The sequence below is a fragment of the Gracilinanus agilis genome, chromosome 1 (genome assembly GCF_016433145.1).
Source record: "Gracilinanus agilis isolate LMUSP501 chromosome 1, AgileGrace, whole genome shotgun sequence".
In the NCBI taxonomy this organism is placed as follows: Eukaryota; Metazoa; Chordata; class Mammalia; order Didelphimorphia; family Didelphidae; genus Gracilinanus; species Gracilinanus agilis.
This window is the reverse complement of record NC_058130.1, coordinates 267,985,263-268,005,760: the sequence shown is the minus strand read 5'-3', so window position 1 is coordinate 268,005,760 and position 20,498 is coordinate 267,985,263. Positions and strand designations below refer to the sequence as shown.

Below are 20,498 nucleotides of genomic sequence, written 5' to 3'. Positions count from 1 at the left end.
ATCAAAAGTATCAATAAGCACATGAGAAAGTGTTCTAAATCTCTAATAATTAGAGAAATGCAAATCAAAACAACTCTGAGGTATCACCTCACACCTAGCAGATTGGCTAAAATGAAAGAAGGGGAGAGTAATGAATGTTGAAGGGGATGTGGCAAAATCGGGACATTAATGCATTGCTGGTGGAGTTGTGAACTGATCCAACCATTCTGGCTGGTAATTTGGAACTATGCCCAAAGGGCTATAAAAGACTGCCTGCCCTTTGATCCAGCCATACCATTGCTGGGTTTATACCCCAAACAGATAATAGATAAACAGATTTGTACGAAAATATTTATAGTCGCGCTTTTTGTAGTGGCAAAAAACTGGAAAATGAGGGGATGTCCTTCAATTGGGGAATGGCTGAACAAACTGTGGTATATGCGATGTGGTATATGTGATGGAATACTATTGTGCTAAAAGGAATAATAAACTGGAGGAGTTCCAGGCGAACTGGAAAGACCTCCAGGAATTGATGCAGAGTGAAAGGAGCAGAGCCAGAAGAACATTGTACACAGAGACTGATATACTATGGTAAAATCAAAAGTAATGGACCTCTGTACCAGTAGCACTGCAATGACACAAGACAGCTCTGAGGGATTTATGGTAAAGATGCTACCCACAATCAGAGGAAGGACTGCAGGAGAGGAAACATAAGATAAACAATTGCTTGAATGCATGGACTGAGGCGGACATGAATGGGAAATAGACCCTGAACAAGGACACTTGTTACAACCAGTGGAAATGTGCGTTGGCCATGGGTGGGGGGAAAGCGGGGGGTGAAGGGGAAAGTAGGGGCATAAAGTATGTAAACAGATTAAAAACGAATATTAATGTCTAATAAAAAAAAAATATAATAAGATGGAGAATAAACAATGACCTAAAAAGAAAATGAATGCAAAATCTTACCATGCCATTCTGTCTATTCAAACCAACATCTCTATATGCTCTCCTATCAGGACCTTGGAGTCTATACTCATAGGTCCCCTAACTCTTGATGGATGCTTCTTTTAAGATACAGGAGCTCAGATGTTCATACCTATTTCCCAGTCATTATCCCCTCGTTATCCTTTCTATACTTGGACCAACATCTCCATTCTTTAATTCCATGGAAAACTTGAGTTCCAGTTCTAAGCCCAGTAGCTCCCATAAATAGATGAGCTTTTGCCTTATCATGCTAGATAGAGCCTTGGCTTCTTTTCTGGTCATTTCCTTACCAAACTTCCACTTGGATATTAAGTCAAAGAAAAAATACCATTAAATAGCAAGAGTTAAAGGCCGCAAGCTATCACAGTCAGAATCACATAGTAATTGGCAGCCACTATAAAGGAGAATCGTATATGAAATGTGATCATTCATAAGAGCCTACAACCAAAAATTACTTACTAGTATGATCTTAAAGCAAGGAAAAATGGATCTTTAGTCAAACAGAAAATTTAAAAAAACTGCTTTAAAATCTAATGTCTTCATAGATCATAAAGAGCAAATAAGAAAGGGCCTTGTGAGGATTCTCCTGTACTCTAATAATCTTAAGAGAAAAAAAGTATATTATGGAAGAAAGGAGGAGGTAGGAGTAGAACTTATGATCAGGTTACATGAAAACAAGACAACATGAAGGCATGAAGGAAGCAAGCTACACACAAGCCACATTGTCACTTGAAAAAGATATGGATAAACACACCAGTTTTGGTGTAGAAATACAGTAAACTAAACAGAGAATAATGAGGAAAAAGGAAAGAAGGATTAAAGATGAGAGGTAAATTCTGGGAAGAATTAGTTATAAAGCAAAACACTCTTTGGAAGGTGGTATGTGAAGGGAGGAAAAAGAAAAATTAAGAAACTTGTGACAGGACAAGAAGTGAAGAAAAGGGGTGGAATAAAAGCAGTTTGGGAAAAAAAAAAAAAAACCACAAGCCAATAATGTTCAACACATCCCTCTCTCAAACTTCTTTGTAAAAAGAGGACAAAACATAAAGGATAGGGTAGAGGAAAATACTCAATTAACAACCATAAATTTGAATGGAAACAGAGAAGGGTATAGTAGAATGATTAGAAAATGAACTGCATAATATGTTGTTTACAAGGAATATACTTGAAACAAAAATACAGCGTAAAAGTAAGGGGCAGAGAAATTTCTATTAAGAGTCAGGTGCAAGAGAAAAAAGCAAGAGTAGTAATAATAGTTGTGGACAAGGCAACAATAAAATTAGACTTTATTAAAATTATAATTACAGGTACCACAGATAATGAATTAATATAGATAATCAACATATATATGTAAAAGTATATCATTGAGGAAAATACAATCAATTTGTAGTAAGAAATAGAAACTATTACAAATAAATAGGATGTTCAATACACTCCTCTCAGATAAAGATAAACCAAAACAAAATATAACAAAGCAAGACATTTAAGGACCTGAAGACAATTTAGAAGCCTTAGTCTCTAATGATTACCTAATGGGAAGAGAAAGGAAAGTACCTATTACTTATATATGGCACATTTACAAAAAGTGACCTTATACTAAGTCATAAAAAAGCAAAAATATTGAACATCTTTGCTGACAACTGCATAATAAAAAATAATCAACAAGTGAAAATCAAAGACTGAGAAAACTTAATATTAAAGATTTAATGATCAATTTAAAAAATCATGAAAACAGAAACTTACATCCACATAAATGAGATTAAAACTTTTAAGACCCGAAGCAGTCTTAAAGGGGAAATTGAAATCTTTAAACAATTATATTAACCAAAAAGAGGAAGTAAATGAATTGGGTATAAAACTAAAAAAAAAAAAAAAAAAAAAAAAAAAGCTCAAAAGCCAAACTGAAAAAGCTAAATCAAACAAAAAATTAAGAAATCTGAAAATCACAGAAACTAATAAAACAAACGTGGGGGGAAAGTTATGACAAATCATTAACCCATCTGATTAAAACAAGCCCAGAAAACAACAATTGTCCAGGGTAAAACACAAAAATAACTCAGAAGAAATGAAAGAAATTATTTTGCCCAATTATATAACAAAAGAATTTTCTTAAAAAGGACTAAATGGACTTGAGGGTGAATTCCATCAAAAACTGAAAGAAAAATTAATTCAAATACTAAATAAACTTGTTGCAAAAATAGGAAAGGGATCTTACCGAATTCCTTCTACAATAGAAATATGGTCTTGACACCTAAATCAGGAAGAAACAACTATAGACCAATATCCCAAAAGAATGACACAAACATTTTAAATAAATCATTAGTAAAGAAACTATATATAGCAATATATAAACAGGATTCTAGAATATGATCAGAGAGAATTTTTTTTTACATAAAGAAAGGTTAGTGCAATATTAGGAAGACTAAGCAAAATAAACCATAGTGATGCCACAAATAATAAAATCACATGACTTTATCAATATAGTCAAGGCATTTGAAAAATACAATACTCATTCCAGTTTAAAAACACTAAAAAACATAAAATCTTTCCTTAATATCATATACAGTAGCTACTTCTTAAGAGGAAAATTACTATATAAATAGATATAAATTAGAGCCTTCTCCAATAAGGAAGAAAAGCAAAGAAGTCCATTATCATTATTACTATTTAAAAGTCTTAGAAACGCTGGACCTATCAATAAAACAAGAAAAAGAAATTAAGGAAGTGAACATAGAAAAAGAAAAAAATTATCACTTTCTAGAGAAGATAGGATAAGGACACTAAAGAGCTGATTTTAAAGATAATTTGAAAACAATAACAATGTAACAAGATATAAAATAAACCTAAACAAGTTCAGACATTTTATGAATTACACACAAAACCAAAGAGAAAAATATAACTAAGCAAATTCTTCAAAAATAACCATAGAATGTATAATATGTTTTATGGATAGGTCCATGCCAATTGCTTATATTTGCTTTTCCAATGGTTTACAAATCAAACTACCACACAATTACTATATTCAACATCTCAGAAAAAAATCATCTGAAAAAACAAAAGATAAAAAATATCAAGGGAAATAAAGTAGGGGAAGGAGTGAAGCAAAGTTGCTGATCAGTACCAGATTTCAAGCTATTACTACAAAGCAGTAATTAATTATCATCATAATTTCAGATACCAAAAGTTCATCAGTGAACACAATAGGTAAACAACATACAAAAGCAAATGCACATGGTGGGTTCAGTAAACTTAAAAGACTGCAACTCTTGGCATAAAAGTTCATTATTCAACAAAACTAGGAAAATTAGAAAGCAGGGTGATAGAAATTAGGTTTAGACTAAAATAAGCTCCAAATCAGTCACATAAAAAGATCACATTAAAAAAATGGCAGGCACAAGAAAAGGATCATAACTTTCATATTGATGGAATAGAAGAATAATTCAGGACCAGCAAGAGAGCAGAGATCCACATAAGATGAAAAGGGACAGTTTTGATTATGTAAAATTCAAAGTTTGCACGAAATCCATGCAGCTAAAATTAGAAATGAAACTGGTCTGTACAGTAAATTTCTCTTATAAAATTTCATATCTGAGATATTTAAGACTGCATTGAAGCAAAAGTACATCAGCTACTTTATAATGATTAAAAGATGTAGATAAAACTCAAAAAAATTTAAGCTGACAAAAGAAATATAAAATACTCCAAATTACTATTAGGGAAGGACTAAAATAACTTGGCCTTTCACCTCAACAATCAGATTGGCAAATAAGACACTAAAAGAAAATGAAAATTTTTGTATGCACTACAGAAAAACAAATACCTCAGGAAAAGCCGTGAATTAGAAAAGTAACTGGAACTCTGCATACTCTTAGACTCAAGAGACACAAGTACTAAATCTATGCCCTAAAAAAAATCTAAGAGAGAAAAGGGCTTGCTAGGCCAAAAAAAGAGCAAATCTTTTAGATTTACCAAAGAATTGAAATGAAAACAAGTGTTAGGCCGAACAAATTACTATATATAATTGAATATTACTGCATCTTAAGTAATTTTCCAAATGAAAGGCTTCACAGAAAACCAGTAAGGTTTTTGTGAAGTGAGATGAATTTGGAGAAATGTTTATACAATAATAATATCATACAGAAAAATAACTTTTAAAAGACTCAAGGATCATTGATCAATTCAATGATCAATCATGATTTCAGAAGACCTCAGATGAAGAATGGTACCTACCAGTTAATTAGGTACTCATATTACAGAAAAAAAGGGACACATTTAAAAAAGGCAAGTGTATGATTTGTTTTGCTCTGTTGCTTTTCAAGCATGTTTACCTTTTCTGTGACCCCAACTGGGGTTTTCCTGGCAAAGATACTGGAGTGGTTTGCCATTTCCTTCTCCAGCTCATTTTGCAGATGAGGAAACTGAGGCAAAGAGTTAAGTGAATTGCCCTGGGTCACACAGCTAAGAAGTAGCTGAGATCAGATCTGAACACAAGGCCCAACTTTATCCACTGTACAACCTCAATGAAACAAAGACTTCCACCATTTTGTTCACCAATGTTTATTTGTTAAAAGGACTGTTTTCATTTCAAGAGATGGAAGCTAGTGATAGTTACACACTTCACAAACCATCTGTTGCCCAGAAAACCCTATAGAAACAAAAAAGATTACTGAAGTATTTTTAATTTAAAGAAGGACAGTTGGATGACTCAGTTGAGAGAGATCCAGGTATCAAGATGGATTGGATTCAAATCTGTTCAAACACTTTCTAGTTGGGTAACTCTAGGCAAGTCACTGAACACCCACTGTCTAGCTTTTTACACATTTCTGCGTTGGAACCAATACTTAATATTGATTCTAAGATGGAAGGCAAGGGTTTTTTGTTTTGTTTTTGTAAACATACACTTAAGGGATTAAAGAGAATGAAATCATTAAGAACAGGTTTGAATGTAATATGTTGATTTTATTACAAACATTTTTTAAAGGATGCAAGAGATGTGCTGCATTTACATCTCCTCTTTTTCTGTTCTACTTTGTACACTGTAATTTTTTTGAAGTGGTTGTCAAGGTCAGAATTTTTGGAATGTTATTTTCCTATAAAAATAACAAATAGAATGAGGGGAAAAAAGAAATATAGGAAAACTTATATGAGCTGATGCAATCAAGTAAGGCAAAGAGAAAAAAAGCACAAAGACTCAAACCAATGTAAATATTAAGAAGTTATTGTAAAGATCATTTTTAAAAATCAATAAAATTATTAACTTAAATGGAGGGTATATTCAGCACTACATGGTTAGAAAGGTCATAACAAATACCACCTAATTTACTTGTTCAGTGTTGTACCAATACAACTATAAAGAGAATACATTACAGAGCTAGAAAGAAATACAAAATTCATTGAGAACAAAAGATCTGGACTATTACGGAAAACCAGGAAAAAAGAAGTAGGAACTAAGAGGGGAGAGGGATACCAATAGGTACTTCCAATACTCAAATTCTATTATAAAGCAATGATCATCAAAACTATTTGGTGCTGGTTAAAAAGACAATAAGAAAACAATTATGTACAAACAAGATATATTCAGGATAAACTAGAAATAATCTCAAGGAATAGGTATTAACTATTAAGGGATCAATAAAGACAAAAGGGTGGGACCCTATCTGAAACTTGAAGTCAGAAGATAGGGATGAAGACAGAGTATTCAGGGACAGCCAGTGAAATAATGCAACTTGAAGATGGACTACTCTGTGCTAAAAAGCCATAATTACCATTATCACTGAATCACAAAGTATGTGAAGGAAAATAAGGCGTTAAAGAAGCCTGAAAAAGTAGAAAACAGACAGGTTGTAAACGGCTTTAAAAAGAGGATTTTATATTTGGTGCAGGAGATAATAAGGAGTCATTGGGGTTGGATGAATAGGGGAATGATGTGAGGTCAATTGTTATTTGACAGATGGATGTAGCATAGACTGGAGTAAAGAAAGGAAGAGAAGAAGAGAAACTAGTCAGCAAACTTGCTATAGTAATTCAGATATGAGGTGATAAGGTAGTAGCAATGTCAGAAGAGAGAAGGGAGGGGGAAAAAATACACACACACACACACACACACACACACACACACACACACACACACACAGGCAATGTTACAAAGATAAAATCAACAGGACCAGGACAGAAAACAAAGTGAGAAGTCGAGAATAGTGGTACCTGTGATAAGGTGAAAGTTAAAAAGAAGAAAGGATTTGAGGGGAAAATGTTCAATGAGACAGTTTGAGAATCAAAGCTGGAGGTCAGAAGTGAAGTTAGAAATGGACAAATAGATCTGAGAATCATCAACATAGAGATAATCACTGATAATTGATGAAGGCATTTCATAATAGATCTCTAATCAAAGGAGGTGAGTAGCTTTTGGGATTGAGACTGGAAAGGGGAGAGAACCACAAACTAGAAATAAAAATGAACAATTTTAGATCCAATAACTGAGTACTCTAAGTGTCCTGGGCCTTTTTCCCCCTCTTTCTACATTCTCTTTCATAGTGACTTCATCAGCCCCAATGTGTTCATTTATTATCTCTAGGCAGATGACCCCAAAATCCTCATCTTTTTTTCTAACTTTCTGTCTCAAATCACCAACTGCCTGCTACATATTTCGAACTTGATTTCCAGAAAATATCTCAAACTCAACATGCCTCAAAACTGGACTCATTATATTACCTCCTCTCAACTACTCCTCTTATAAACTTCCTTATTTCTATAGAGTAAATTATTGAGGATGTGTGTGTGTATCTCATCTCTTCACATATATGTATATTATATATACACACAAACAGGCATTGTAAACAAACATATACTCTCCTCCCGTTAGAATATAAGCTCCTTAAGGGCAGAGCTGGTTTCACCTTTAAGGTCTGGAATATGATACACGCCCTTCAAAAAAGCTTGATTGAAACCATTAATAAAAGAAATGGAAATAAAAACAAACCTAAGTTGTTTTTTTTTACCTATACCCAGTAATTTGGATAAGATGATAAAAGACAGGAATAATAAATGCAAATAGTTAATAAGTGGATAAGACACTAATGAACCGTTAGTGGAGATAGGAATTATTCCAACCATTGTAAAAAGCAATTTGGAATTATACTAACAAAGGAACAAAAACATCAATACTCTTTGACCAAGGATCTCACTCTTCCTTATCTCTGCAAAAGACAATTACATAATGAAGGAGCCAGTCACCAAAACAGATATATGGCAACAATTTTTGTAGTAGCTAAAAACTGGGGGAAAAGGTAAATTCGTATTGACCAAAGAATTGCTAATACAAGCATGAATATAAAAAAAAATATGAAGAATGGAGAGCAGCATGGAAACATCTATGAAATGATACAAAGAGAATGACAGGAAAAAAATATACACAATGAAAACACAGTAAAGAAAATCATCAAAACTGAAACTCCTTTGCAGATGTGGAAGGTATGAAACAATACGTGTAGTGTAATGTAAGAGGATTTCATTAAATTTTAATTTTGTCAAATATTTTTTTACCCTTTTTGTGCATGGTTACAGCAACAGCTAGCTCTTTGGGACTATATAAAATGAGGACTATATGAGATTGAAAATAATGTTTTTTTCCCAAAAGAAAACAACCAAGAATTTTTGAGAAAGAATTATTTTCTATTCAGGAAAAGACAAGGATCAAAGACAGTTTCCTACCTAAGATATATACCTGATAATAGAAGATCAAAAAAGAATGCAAACCTAATCAATTCTAATTTTGCTTTTATTTTCTTTAACAAGGGAAATGGCCTCAGGACTTTAAAGGATGGACAAAATGAATTATGTGTTGAAATCTGAGCTAGATGAGCAAATAATAAAATGTTGGCTATCTGTCCTTAAGTCCAAATAATAGATTACTGAAAAGAAGCATGCACCTGCTGGTCAAGTAGAGTATGAATGATCTTGGCTTTTAGTTTTCAGACCTGAAAAATTAACACCTGGATTAAATGATCTGTGTAGTACTTTCCAGCTAAAATAACCTATTAGTTTTACTTCTCTATATAAACTCCTGCTCCTTCAAATTTTTCTGCTTACCCTAATATCCCATAATTAAAAGTGGATAATATTTTAAATAAAATAAAAGCAAAAAGAAGCCTAAAAAACTGTGTGCCTAAGGCCACAATTTTAGAACTAATACTCTCGTACAGGATCAAATCAACAGTTTCTAATAAGCCAGACTTGAAAGATTTACAAAAATACATAAAATAATGCTGAGCTTCTTGCTAAAAATTTTAATTTAGAAAACTGATTTTCTAACAAAAGTTGTTAATAATTTTGATTGAACTGAAATTTTAAAAATATTGTTTTACTCAAATAGACATAAATATTCATAGGCATAACTAACAAAAACAAATGGTCTTTGACTTCAAATTTAGAGAATTCATTTGAAAGAATTTTGTTTATAGAGTATTGTAATAGATTCCCCAGTGAACAGGAGATTAAATCACTATGATTCATTTTGGCTTTCCTCTCCAAAGACTGTATATACTTCTATTACCCAATAACCTGTTATCATTCAATCACACATTTGAGAATATACTCTGGGATCAACACTGTAACAAAATCACTGAAGCAGACCAAAAAAATTCATATAAAACTTTACTTGGAGTAAAAAGAAAATCCCCAAAACATGTAAAACAATTATTAACACACAGAAAATTAAAAGTCTAATCAACTTGATCTTTCACATGTTTAACTGTCATACAGATAAGTCTTCCAGTTTATTTTAAATTAATTCCACTAGCACAATTGATTCTTTCCTTTTATGAGGTGATTATGTAATCCAGTTTCAGTTACTAGATTACTATTCCAGAATTTTGTTTTATCCTTCACAAAGTAAAAATGTGGCCCACGTTTTTTGAGAGAACCACAACACGTCAAAATAAAATTAAATGCCAAATTTTGGTTTTCTACCTTTGAGTCCAAAATTATTTTTCCTTGGCAGGTCTTGAGCAAGATTATGTCCACTCTGTGCTGGTTCTGTGGATTGATTTAAGATATGAAATATCTGCATTACACTACTAAAAAAGTTATGTTATAGAGAATGTATAAAGTACTTAAGCACTTAATTCTCTTAATTGATCATTTTAGTTCCAGAAAATGACATTTTTGCAAACTGCTAAGGGCTATCATGAAAAAATCAATTTGGAGTTGTAAAGTACTTTGTAAATGAGTTTCTATTAATTCTCTAGTGTTTAAAAACATTTAATAACTAATCTATTTGCAACCTTTCATCAATCAATGTGTTCTTAAGAAGACAAAATTATTATAAACACTGCTGGAAAAAGCCCCAAAATTCAGTTTTTATGATAACCTAAGAAGTTAAGGGCAAAATTTCTACCTATAAGATTATTAATTAGTATCTAATAAAGAAAAATTTAGTTACAATTAGGAAGAAATGCATTATCTTCTATAGATCATTTCAATGTTATCAGGAAGTTTTAGGGAACAAATCCATTTTTCATGGTTATGAACAAATTTAAGTTTAAATTGTTTGCATTCCATTTCAAACTTTTAAAAAATTGCCAATTATATTTCTGGTTTAACTTCATGATCAAAAAAGAAAACTAATTTCCATTATTGTAAAAATAATGCATCTCGAAATCTTTCAAATGCCTCTGACTGAAGCATTTTATTATAGCTTATTTCTTTTTGAAGACTCCTACCAGATCCATCATCTGTATCATTCTGGCCAGCTTCCCAAACTTCTGGTTTTGTCCCAAAGCCATCAGTGACTGAAGAATCTGTATAGTCTGCAGGGTTAAATGTCCTAGGATTTGAAAGAATTGCAAAATAAAGATAAAATTCCAACACTAAAATTTGAAATGTTAAAAACATGGTTGCTTTGCTTTAAAAAAAAAAAAAAAAAAGCCCACATTCAGAGGAAGGACTGCAGGAGAGGAAACACATAAGAAAAACAACTGCTTGAACGCATGGGTCGGGGTGGACATGATTGAGGGTGTGGACTCGAAACTACCACACCAATGCAACTACCAACAATTTGGAAACTGGTCTTGATCAAGGACACATGACAAAACTAGTGGAAATGTGCATCAGCCATGGGTGGGGAGAGTGCGGGGGGGCGAAGGGGAAAGGAGGAGCATGAATCATGTAACCATGTTAAAAATGAATATTAATAAATGTTTAAAAAAAAAAGTAAAAAAAAAAGTCCCATTTCTTCCTCTTAATTCTCTTTTTTAAATCCTTACTTTGTCTTAAAAAAATGTTAAGAATTGGTTCCAAGGCAGAAGAGAGATAAGGGCTAGGCAATTGGGGTTAAACAATTTGCCTGGGGTCACACAGGTGGGAGGCAGCAGAAACCATACCTAAACCCAGGACCTCCTGAATCTCTAGGCCCGATTTTCAAGCCACTGGGCCACGTAGCTATCCCTCCTTTTACTTCTGGGCCTCTCAAAATAATTTTTTTTAAAAGAACAAAAAAGCACATTCATCCAGCTATGTAACATTGAATTTTGTTAATATCAAATTACATATGCTAAATTTAACTAAACAACTTTAACTGCTTTAAGGAAATATTTTATTTGTTCTCATCTTCTATAGCAGAACTTTTCATGGAATTAAATATGAATATAGACAATTACAGAAAGGACCTGTGGCAGAAATGAACTAGCAAAGCTAAGATCAGCAAAGAATATATAAGAGGGGAAACTAGTCATATTTTAATATTTATACTTACCCCATGCCTTGGGATGAGAAACGCCCTGCTCCTCTCCCTCTCCCACGTCCAAATCCTATAAGAGAAGGCAAAAGAGAAAATTTATGTTGTTCCTCCTTGTCCAATAACTATTATCAAACTCTAGTCCTAAGAGAGAAGAGGGGAACTCTGGCTACCAGGAGAAGAGGAGGCAAGTGGTGGCAAAACAGGAAGAAGGGCTAGGGCACACATCAGTAGTAGCAGAGGTTTTACAGAAACAATACTAACTAGTTTTGTTGAGAGGGGTAAATTCATTTCATAGGAATGTTATGTTCTAAATGTTGAGTGTTTTTAAACCAAGTACTACCTTGGGATTTGACAAAAACAATACGTTAAAGAAAAAGAATACTTAGAGCAGTGATACCAAAGAGAAACAGATCTTGGCTGGCTCTGCATTGGCTTAGAAAACTAAACATTAGTATTATTTTTGTTGTATTATCTTTTCTCTTTTTAAATTTTTTAAAAGTTTTTGTTAAACATTTCCCAATTATGCTTTAAAAAAAAAAATTCCTTACCTTCCCTCTCAAAATTAAGACTGTGTATTGGTTCCAAAGCAGAAAAGTGGTAAGGGCTAAGCAGTAGGGTTTAATTGATTTGCACAGGGTCATTAGGCAGGAAGTGGCTGAGGACAAATTTGAACGCAGGACCTCTTATCTCTAGGCTTGGCTCTCTATCCAAAGAGCCAGCTAGCTGCTCTCTTCCAATTTATATTTCAATCTGGTTCAGCTGTCCCAGTATGACCCTTCTGATCCTAAGGTTAATATCACTGATAGAAAATGCCTCCGCCATTATTTGTCCTCTTCTCTAAACAACCTCCACAAAAGTGACATTAGACATGTTTTAAACTTCATTTGACATTAATAATCCATCTGGTATGACAGGCAGACACACGAAAGCACCCTGCTGAAGGACATATTTTGACAAGATATATTTTGATATAACGTGTGAAGGAGAATGTTACGAATATGATACAAAAGGAACATATTGGGCAATCTAAATTTTCAAGATATATAATCTGGAGAAATAAAAAGTTGAGTAATATATCAAGGTAATCAAAGAATAAAGAAAAAAGGAATGGAGCCTAGCATCATCAGATCTCAAACTATGTTACAAAGCTAAATTTATTTGATCACATCAACAATACTATTATGTAGGACTTTATACTCATTTTATAGATGAGGAAACTACAACTGAGAGAGATTAAGTGACTTGCCTGAGGTCAAAATTAAGTAGTGTCTTACATGAAATTCTAGTCCTCCTAATTCCAAAATCTTTTAATTAGAGGATAGAATATTGTCTGTATCAGCACCCACCATGAGAATGCTAAGATTATCATAGCTTACAGAAATAAGATGGTAGTTCCATTGTATTCTGACCTGGTCAAGATAAATAATGTATTAACTTCTATTTTGGAAGTCAGAGTTTAGGAAAAGATGAGCTAATATAGATCCCAGAGAGGAAAAATGCATGACAGTCATCAATATGACATGAGGAAGGAATAAAACCTGGGAGTGTTTGGCCTGTAGTAGTAGCTGTACTGTCACTTATGAAAGTGGTTTTACTTATCATCTTTGATCCCAAAGTACAAAACCAAAAACAATGGGAATATTTAAAAGGTTAATTAAAATGTCAAATGAGGAAAATCTTCCAAAAAATTAAAAATGTACAAAAATTGAATAAAATGCCTTGGAAGGTGGTAGATTCTCAAAATATGAAAATTTCAAAGATATTCATGATTGTGCCTTTCATGGATATACCAGATGCTCCTCCCAAAGGTCTCTTCTAATTCTAAAAGAATTACAGCATAATGTTAGTTTTAACTTTTTCATGTGCATATTTAGAAAGCAAAACCTGCCACCATATTAACAATTCCATGAGAAATATCAAAATATTTAATAACTTCCCCATAATAAGAAAAATGCCTCCATATCACTACTCTAACCAGAATCCATTCTTTTCTACTTTATCTTTATTCTGCCCTTTTCACCACTAAATTTAAATCCTACAAGGTCAGTTACTTGAACAACAGTGGAAAGTAAGCATCAAATAGCTTGGGTTTACTAAACAAAGTCACCTAAACGAATAATGACAACACTAGTAACAAACACAATATCCATTAATGGTTTTAATATTACTGAATAAAAAATCAGATGGCGAGTCCACAGGGGAAAGCATATTGACATTATTTCAAAAGAAAAAATTTTAGTCACAAAAAAATGCCTATATTCTCTGACTCAGAAATTCCAAGTATATCCATCTCAAAGAAATCAATGACAGGGGAAGGAAGCTAGGTGGCTCAGTAGTTAGAAAGCCAGGCCTAGAGACAGAAGACCTGGGTTCACACTAGTTTCACACAATTCCTAGCTGTGTGACCCTGGACAAGTCACTTGGCCCCCACTGCCTAGTCCTTACTGCTCTTCTGCCTTAAGAGATACTTAGTATCAATCCTAAAATAGAAAGTAAGGGTTTAAAAAGTCAGTGACAAAACAATTGATCACATCTATTGGAAAATATTTAAAACAGCGTTTCTGTCACAAATGGCTAAATAGAGTATAGTATATGGCTAAATAGAGTATAGTATATGAATATAATAGAATATTACTGGGCTGTAAGAAAAAATATGATGAATACAGAGAAGCCTAAAAAAATTACATGAACTGATGAAGTGAGATAAATAAAACCAAGAAAACAACATACAAGATAACTAAAATAACATAAGTGCAAATAACATAAACAAATGAAATTAAATGCTACATGGAAAGATCTACACGAAATGGTGCAAGTGGAACTAAGCAGAACCAGGAAAAAATATATGCTATGATAACAACATAAATAGAAAGAACTACCACCACGAAAGAACTGCCACAGAATACTGTAATATTGCAAAGAACAAAGAATCTATAGTTTTATAGATTTTCCAATTCATTCTTTTGCAGTCAGAGAATGTAAGAATATGTGTGGTATTTTAAAAAATGTATCACTTGCTTTGTTTCAATTCTTTTTTCATAAAATTGTAATAAGTGACGATTATTGTCTAGCAGGAAGTGGGACATAAAAACAAGCAATCAATAAAAATTGATTAAAAATTGAATGCTGGAATATTATAAAGACTTAAGCCTGGGCCTCTTAAGATTTGAGAAGATTGCCCCTCTCTCTATCTTAAGTAAAGAGATTTAGTAGAGAAAAGACATTATCAAAATCTCAACAGCTTTCAGTAAAGAATCCAAAATTTAGAACTAGTTTTACATTGAAACTGGTCAGACTACCTACTATAGTCATTCGATGTTAGGCAAACATTTAACCTCTATGTGCCTTGATTTCCCATCAATAAAATGTAATGGTTGGTCTATCTGTAATACCTAAATGTATGCTCTTACTTTTTAATGCAAAACATGTTAAAAAGAACCTTAAATTAGTGATCTCATAAATTGTGTGATTTCCTCTCTAATTCCTTACGAACTTCTCATAACTGAGAATGAATGAGCCTTTCTCTAGTAAGAATTAGCAGTGATCTACTATAATCCAAGACACCTTTCAGTATTCTTTTCAAAATGGGATTATGCCATTCAAGAGACATATTTTCAAAACTTTTGAAAGAGTATATTACATTATGAAAAGGGTAAAGGGAAAAGAGAAATATGCAACAAATTCAAACTCACTGCACTATCACAAAAGAAGGCAGTCAGTTTTGAAGATTCAGTTCTATATGGTTCTTAAAAATATAACTACAATATTAGATAAATAAATATGTAAGAAATCACTTTAATAACGTACACTGCTTGGAAATACATCTCACAAATTATTTATAAAGGAAAAAAGAACATAGAAAAGGTCAAAGAATTATATTATCTCAGTATTATATGCAATCAGTACTGTAAGCAATCACCTAAGGTACTTTCTTGGTTTCTTGGTTTCCAGCCCACAATGATCTTTATTTGTAAGGAGCATTTCTGACTTTTATAACACGTAAAAAGAAAAATGAACATATAAATTAGATGACGATTCACTTTCCTAAAAGAATTTTTTTCCATTTTTCCATTAAATTCACTTAGATATCAAGATATTTGAATCAATCAGCACATAATTGATTTCTCACAGTACTAGTTACAAGGATAAGACCTGCCGAAAGAAAAAACAAGTGTGAAAGTTGAATATCTTATACTCTCACAGGAAAGACATACAGAAATACATGTATGACAGATTAAAATGAATACAAGCTAGTTGGGGGAGGGCTCTCTATCCACTAGTACAATCAGGAAATATTTTAAGTTTAAAAGTGGCAAATAAAGGAGGAATATGATAGACATAAGAGGCAATTAATGCAAAGGAAAAGAAATAGGAAATGGGAGAAGTGTGGGAGAGACTAGGAACAGCAAAGCATGTTCTATCTGTTCAGTTGCAGAATTGAGGGCCTGAGATAGGTTGGTAGCCATGAGACTGAAGGGAAAAATGTATGAATTCAAGAGATACTTTGATATTTGGCAAATTCTGGAATAAGTGGGGTGAGAAATAGTGTGATAATAAGGCTGCAAAGGTGGTAGACTAGAAAGATGTTGGCAACTTTGAAAAATAAGAATAAAATTTAGAAAAGGATTTGAGGAGGAAGGTTGGTAACAGAGATGAGGGGTTCCATTTTGGACAAGATGAATTTAAGATGTCTATGAGGCATTCAGTTGCAACATGTCCAACAAAAGAAATAGGGTACAGAAGATTCTACAAAGGAGACAGAAGAAACACTTCTTGATCAGCATTTAGAGAAAAAGAGGATATAGTGGGGGTAATAATAAGAAGGGGTTGTGAGACAAGGAGAGGGTCCAACAATGATTGATCTTGATTTTCTCATGGTAAAAGTATATGGCCATATACAAATATATGAAATATATCTTAAATATGCTATATTTGAGATACTATTTATCACAATATATTTTGTGATAATAAGGAAATTTAAACAACAAAGATGCCCTCCAACAATAGGGTAATTGCAAAATATATTGTGGTGCTCAAATATAACAGATTTTCACTGATCAATAATAAAAGACAAAATGAGAACAGAGAGGTATAAGATACATTATGTGAATTTATATAAAATAAAGTAAGCAGAATCAGGAAAATAACATACACAATAATTATAATGAAAAATAGGGGAAAAAATCAATAAAGTAAGCAAAATTCAATATTGATTATAAAGAACAGATCTCTTAGGAAGACAGAAGAAGGGATACAGAGGGAGATATAAAACCTTTTGATCAATATAAAAAAGAACTCATACTTATTTTTTTTAACTGAATTTTTAGAAAAGTGTGACTCAGCTAGGGCTCAAAAAGATATGAAAAGACATCTTGTCCTGCTTCTTTACAGAAGTAGAGATTTATGAGTATGTTACTGCAATGTCAGACTTTTTGATACATTGAGTAATTTTGCTGAACTCTACTTCCTACTCCCTTGAATTCTTTATTTTAGGGCATTTCTTTTCTAGGAAAGGCTTACAGAAGGAATATAGAAACAGGTGGTGTATAAACAAAATATGTTATCAATAATCTATTTTTAAAAGGCACCTTTTATCATTGAATAAAAATACTTTTCTTAGAGAAAAAACTAAGGAAAATATCTGATACCAGTCATTTTCATTGTTCTCTTTATATATGTAAATTGTACAAGAGATATTATTTTTACATGCTAATTAGAATTCCTTATGAATAATGGGAAATTCAAATCAAGGGATATCTGATGTAGAAACTCATCACTCAGGTGTGGACAAAAACCAGAAAAAAGACAATGACAAAGACAGAAGAAGCCGTGGGGGAAAAGTATATTGACCCATCTTTGGAGAAGCTATTTATTAGTCTAGCCCTGTGTCAGCAAACCAATGGCATGCTTGCCAGAGGGGGCTGCTTCCCTCTCTAAACAAGCCTGAAGACATTTCTCACATGACCCACCCCCCTCTGCCCAGGAACCCAATGGGAACACTTCCTCCATCCCCTGCATGGGTTGGAGGGGGTCATCACGTGTGGCATGAGGGTGCAGTTTGGGCTCTTGGTCTCTTAAAAGGTTTCCCATCCCTGGTCTAGCCAACCTGCCATGCAATTTGAGACTATAGCCTAAAGTGATTAAATTGTTCATATACACTTTAATCTAAGTATATACCAGTACTAAGCCTAAACCCTAAAGGAAAGAAAACTCAAAGGCTCTAAATATACAAATGTATTTATGGTACTTCCAATAAACAAAGGACTTGGTTGAAGATATTATGGTATATATATATATATATATATATATATATATATATATAGAGAGAGAGAGAGAGAGAGAGAGAGAGAGAGAGAGAGAGANAAAGGAAAGAAAACTCAAAGGCTCTAAATATACAAATGTATTTATGGTACTTCCAATAAACAAAGGACTTGGTTGAAGATATTATGGTATATATATATATATATATATATATATATATATATATATATATATATATATATATATATATATATATATATAGAGAGAGAGAGAGAGAGAGAGAGAGAGAGAGAGAGAGAGAGAGAGAGAGTAATAGAATACTATCTATTGTGCTGTTAAGAAATTAGGAAAGTGGGGGCAGCTGGGTAGCTCAGTGGATTGAGAGCCAGGCCTAGAGACAGAAGGTCCTGGCCTCAAGACACTTCCCAGCTGTGACCCTGGGTAGATCACTTGACCCCCATCATTGCCTACCCTTATTGCTCTTCTTCTGCCTTGGAGCCAATTCACAATATTAACTCCAATACAGAAGGTAGGGGTAAAAATTGAAAAAAAGAAAATAAAAAATAAAAAGAAAATAATGACTCCTTGATGTGAACTATTTTGGAGAGCAATTTCGAACTACACCCAGAGTTATAAAACTGTATATACCTTTCAGCCCACCAATACCATTGCTTGGCCTGTTTCCCAAGAAAGTCAGGAAAAAAGTAAAATAATCCATATGTTCCAAAATATTTATAGCAGCTCTCTCTGTGGTGGCAAAGAATTGAAAATTGAGGGGACACTCAGCAACTGGAGAATGGCTAAAAAAAATTGTGGTATTTATTTGTGATGGAATACTACAGGCAACATAAGAAGTAATGAGCTGACTAATTTTTTAAAAAACGTGGAAGGAACTACACAGGATAATGAAAAATGAAATGAGACCGAAGAGAATATCATATATAGCGACAGAATTAATACTGGAAGAATACCAGATTGTGAACTGAAAGGTGAAAAACATGAAAGATTTAATTAATATTAACATGTTGGTTTCCTGGGCAATACCTTTTGTAATGAGGGGAGATTAGGGAGGGGTTGGGACACTGGTGGATAGAATTTATTATGAAGATATGAAAAAAAGTAAGTTAAGCATTCAAGAGATTGGTAATTTCATTTATGTACAATCTTTTTCTTTGTATATGAAAATGCTTTTGTTTGGATTTGTAAATTTTGGAATAAAATAAGTTGTATAACAAAAACAACAAAAAGATAATGACTCCTTGAGATAACAAGAAACATTAAAAACAAAGACAAGAGGGAAGGGAAGAAGAATAAGGAATTAAAAGTATTTTACAACAAAAACCAACTGACTTAAAAAAAATAGATGAGGAAATTTTTAAAGGACTGTACTACACGAAAGCCATTACCAAAAAATGGTATAGACTTTATATATCAAGAAATCTGAAAAGCAAACTGCTCAGATCTCTTAGACTCAAAGAGCAAAATGAAATTAGAAAGAATATACTAGACACTTCCTGAAAAAAATTCCCAAGTGAAAATTCCCAGGAACATGATGCCAAAATCCAAATCTTCCAAGTAAAAGAAAAAATATTGCAAATAACAATAAAAAATTTAGGTTCTGGGCAACTGGGTAGCTCAGTGGATTGAGAGCCAGGCCTAGAGACAGGAGGTCCTAGGTTCAAATCCGGCCTCAGACACCTCCCAGCTGTGTGACCCTGGGCAAGTCACTTGACCCCCATTGCCCACCCTTACCACTGTTCCACCTATGAGCCAATACAGAAGTTAAGGGTTTAAAAAAAGGAAAAAAAAAAAGAATTTAGGTTCTGAAGAACTGAAGTTAGAATCAGGTATGATTTAGCATCACTACTACAAAGTAACAGAGTTTGGAATACTGAGTATAATAGCAAAACTGAGTATAATCCTAAAAAAGAATGGATCCTTAATGAAAGAGGAATTCTCTATAGTCCTAATGAAAAGATCACAGTTGCACAAAAAGCTGAAGCACTAACACAACAGTCAAGGGAAATATGAAAAGATAAACATGAACAATCATAAGGGACCAAATAAGGAAAAAAAGCTTACATTCTAATAGAGGGAAAATAACATATTTTTTATTTTCATTGATCACAAAGGAAATCTAATTTTTAAAAAGGTCAGAAGGGTTTCTGTTATGTTTTGATGATCTTAAAAAGAGAGCAAAAAGGAAAAGGAAGAGAAATACCTGAGGGAAGAAAAAAAAAATGGAGGAAATAGTTAAGGTGAGAAATCTATATGAACAAAGAAGGAGTGAGGAATGGCTGACACCTGAACCTCACTCTCATCTGAACTCACAAACATACAGAGTTGTGAACAAATATTTTAATCAAAAGAGAAATAGGAGGGGAAGAGGAAAATGGAGAAAGGGGAATAAGAAAGAATACAGATTAAAGGAGATATTATTACTAAGTAAGACAAATTCTTAATAAAGAAAAGTATTCATAGGTTTTATTTGTGATGGCAAAGAACTGGAAATTGAGGGAGTACTCCCACATAGAGGAAT

The 20,498-nt window shown here is 33.0% G+C and overlaps 1 protein-coding gene across 2 annotated transcripts in view; it reads right to left on the bottom strand.

The window, feature by feature from the left end:
• UBAP2 (ubiquitin associated protein 2) overlaps window positions 1-20,498 on the bottom strand; it is a 142,559-nt gene that overhangs the window by 57,227 nt on the left and 64,834 nt on the right. For both annotated transcript variants that reach the window (XM_044661443.1, XM_044661450.1), the window contains exons 7-9: window positions 11,714-11,768; window positions 10,683-10,786; window positions 9,931-9,996 (exon numbers count right to left, since the gene is read on the bottom strand). In XM_044661443.1, the coding sequence (XP_044517378.1) occupies window positions 9,931-9,996; window positions 10,683-10,786; window positions 11,714-11,768 (225 nt within the window). The remainder of the gene's footprint in view (window positions 1-9,930; window positions 9,997-10,682; window positions 10,787-11,713; window positions 11,769-20,498) is intronic.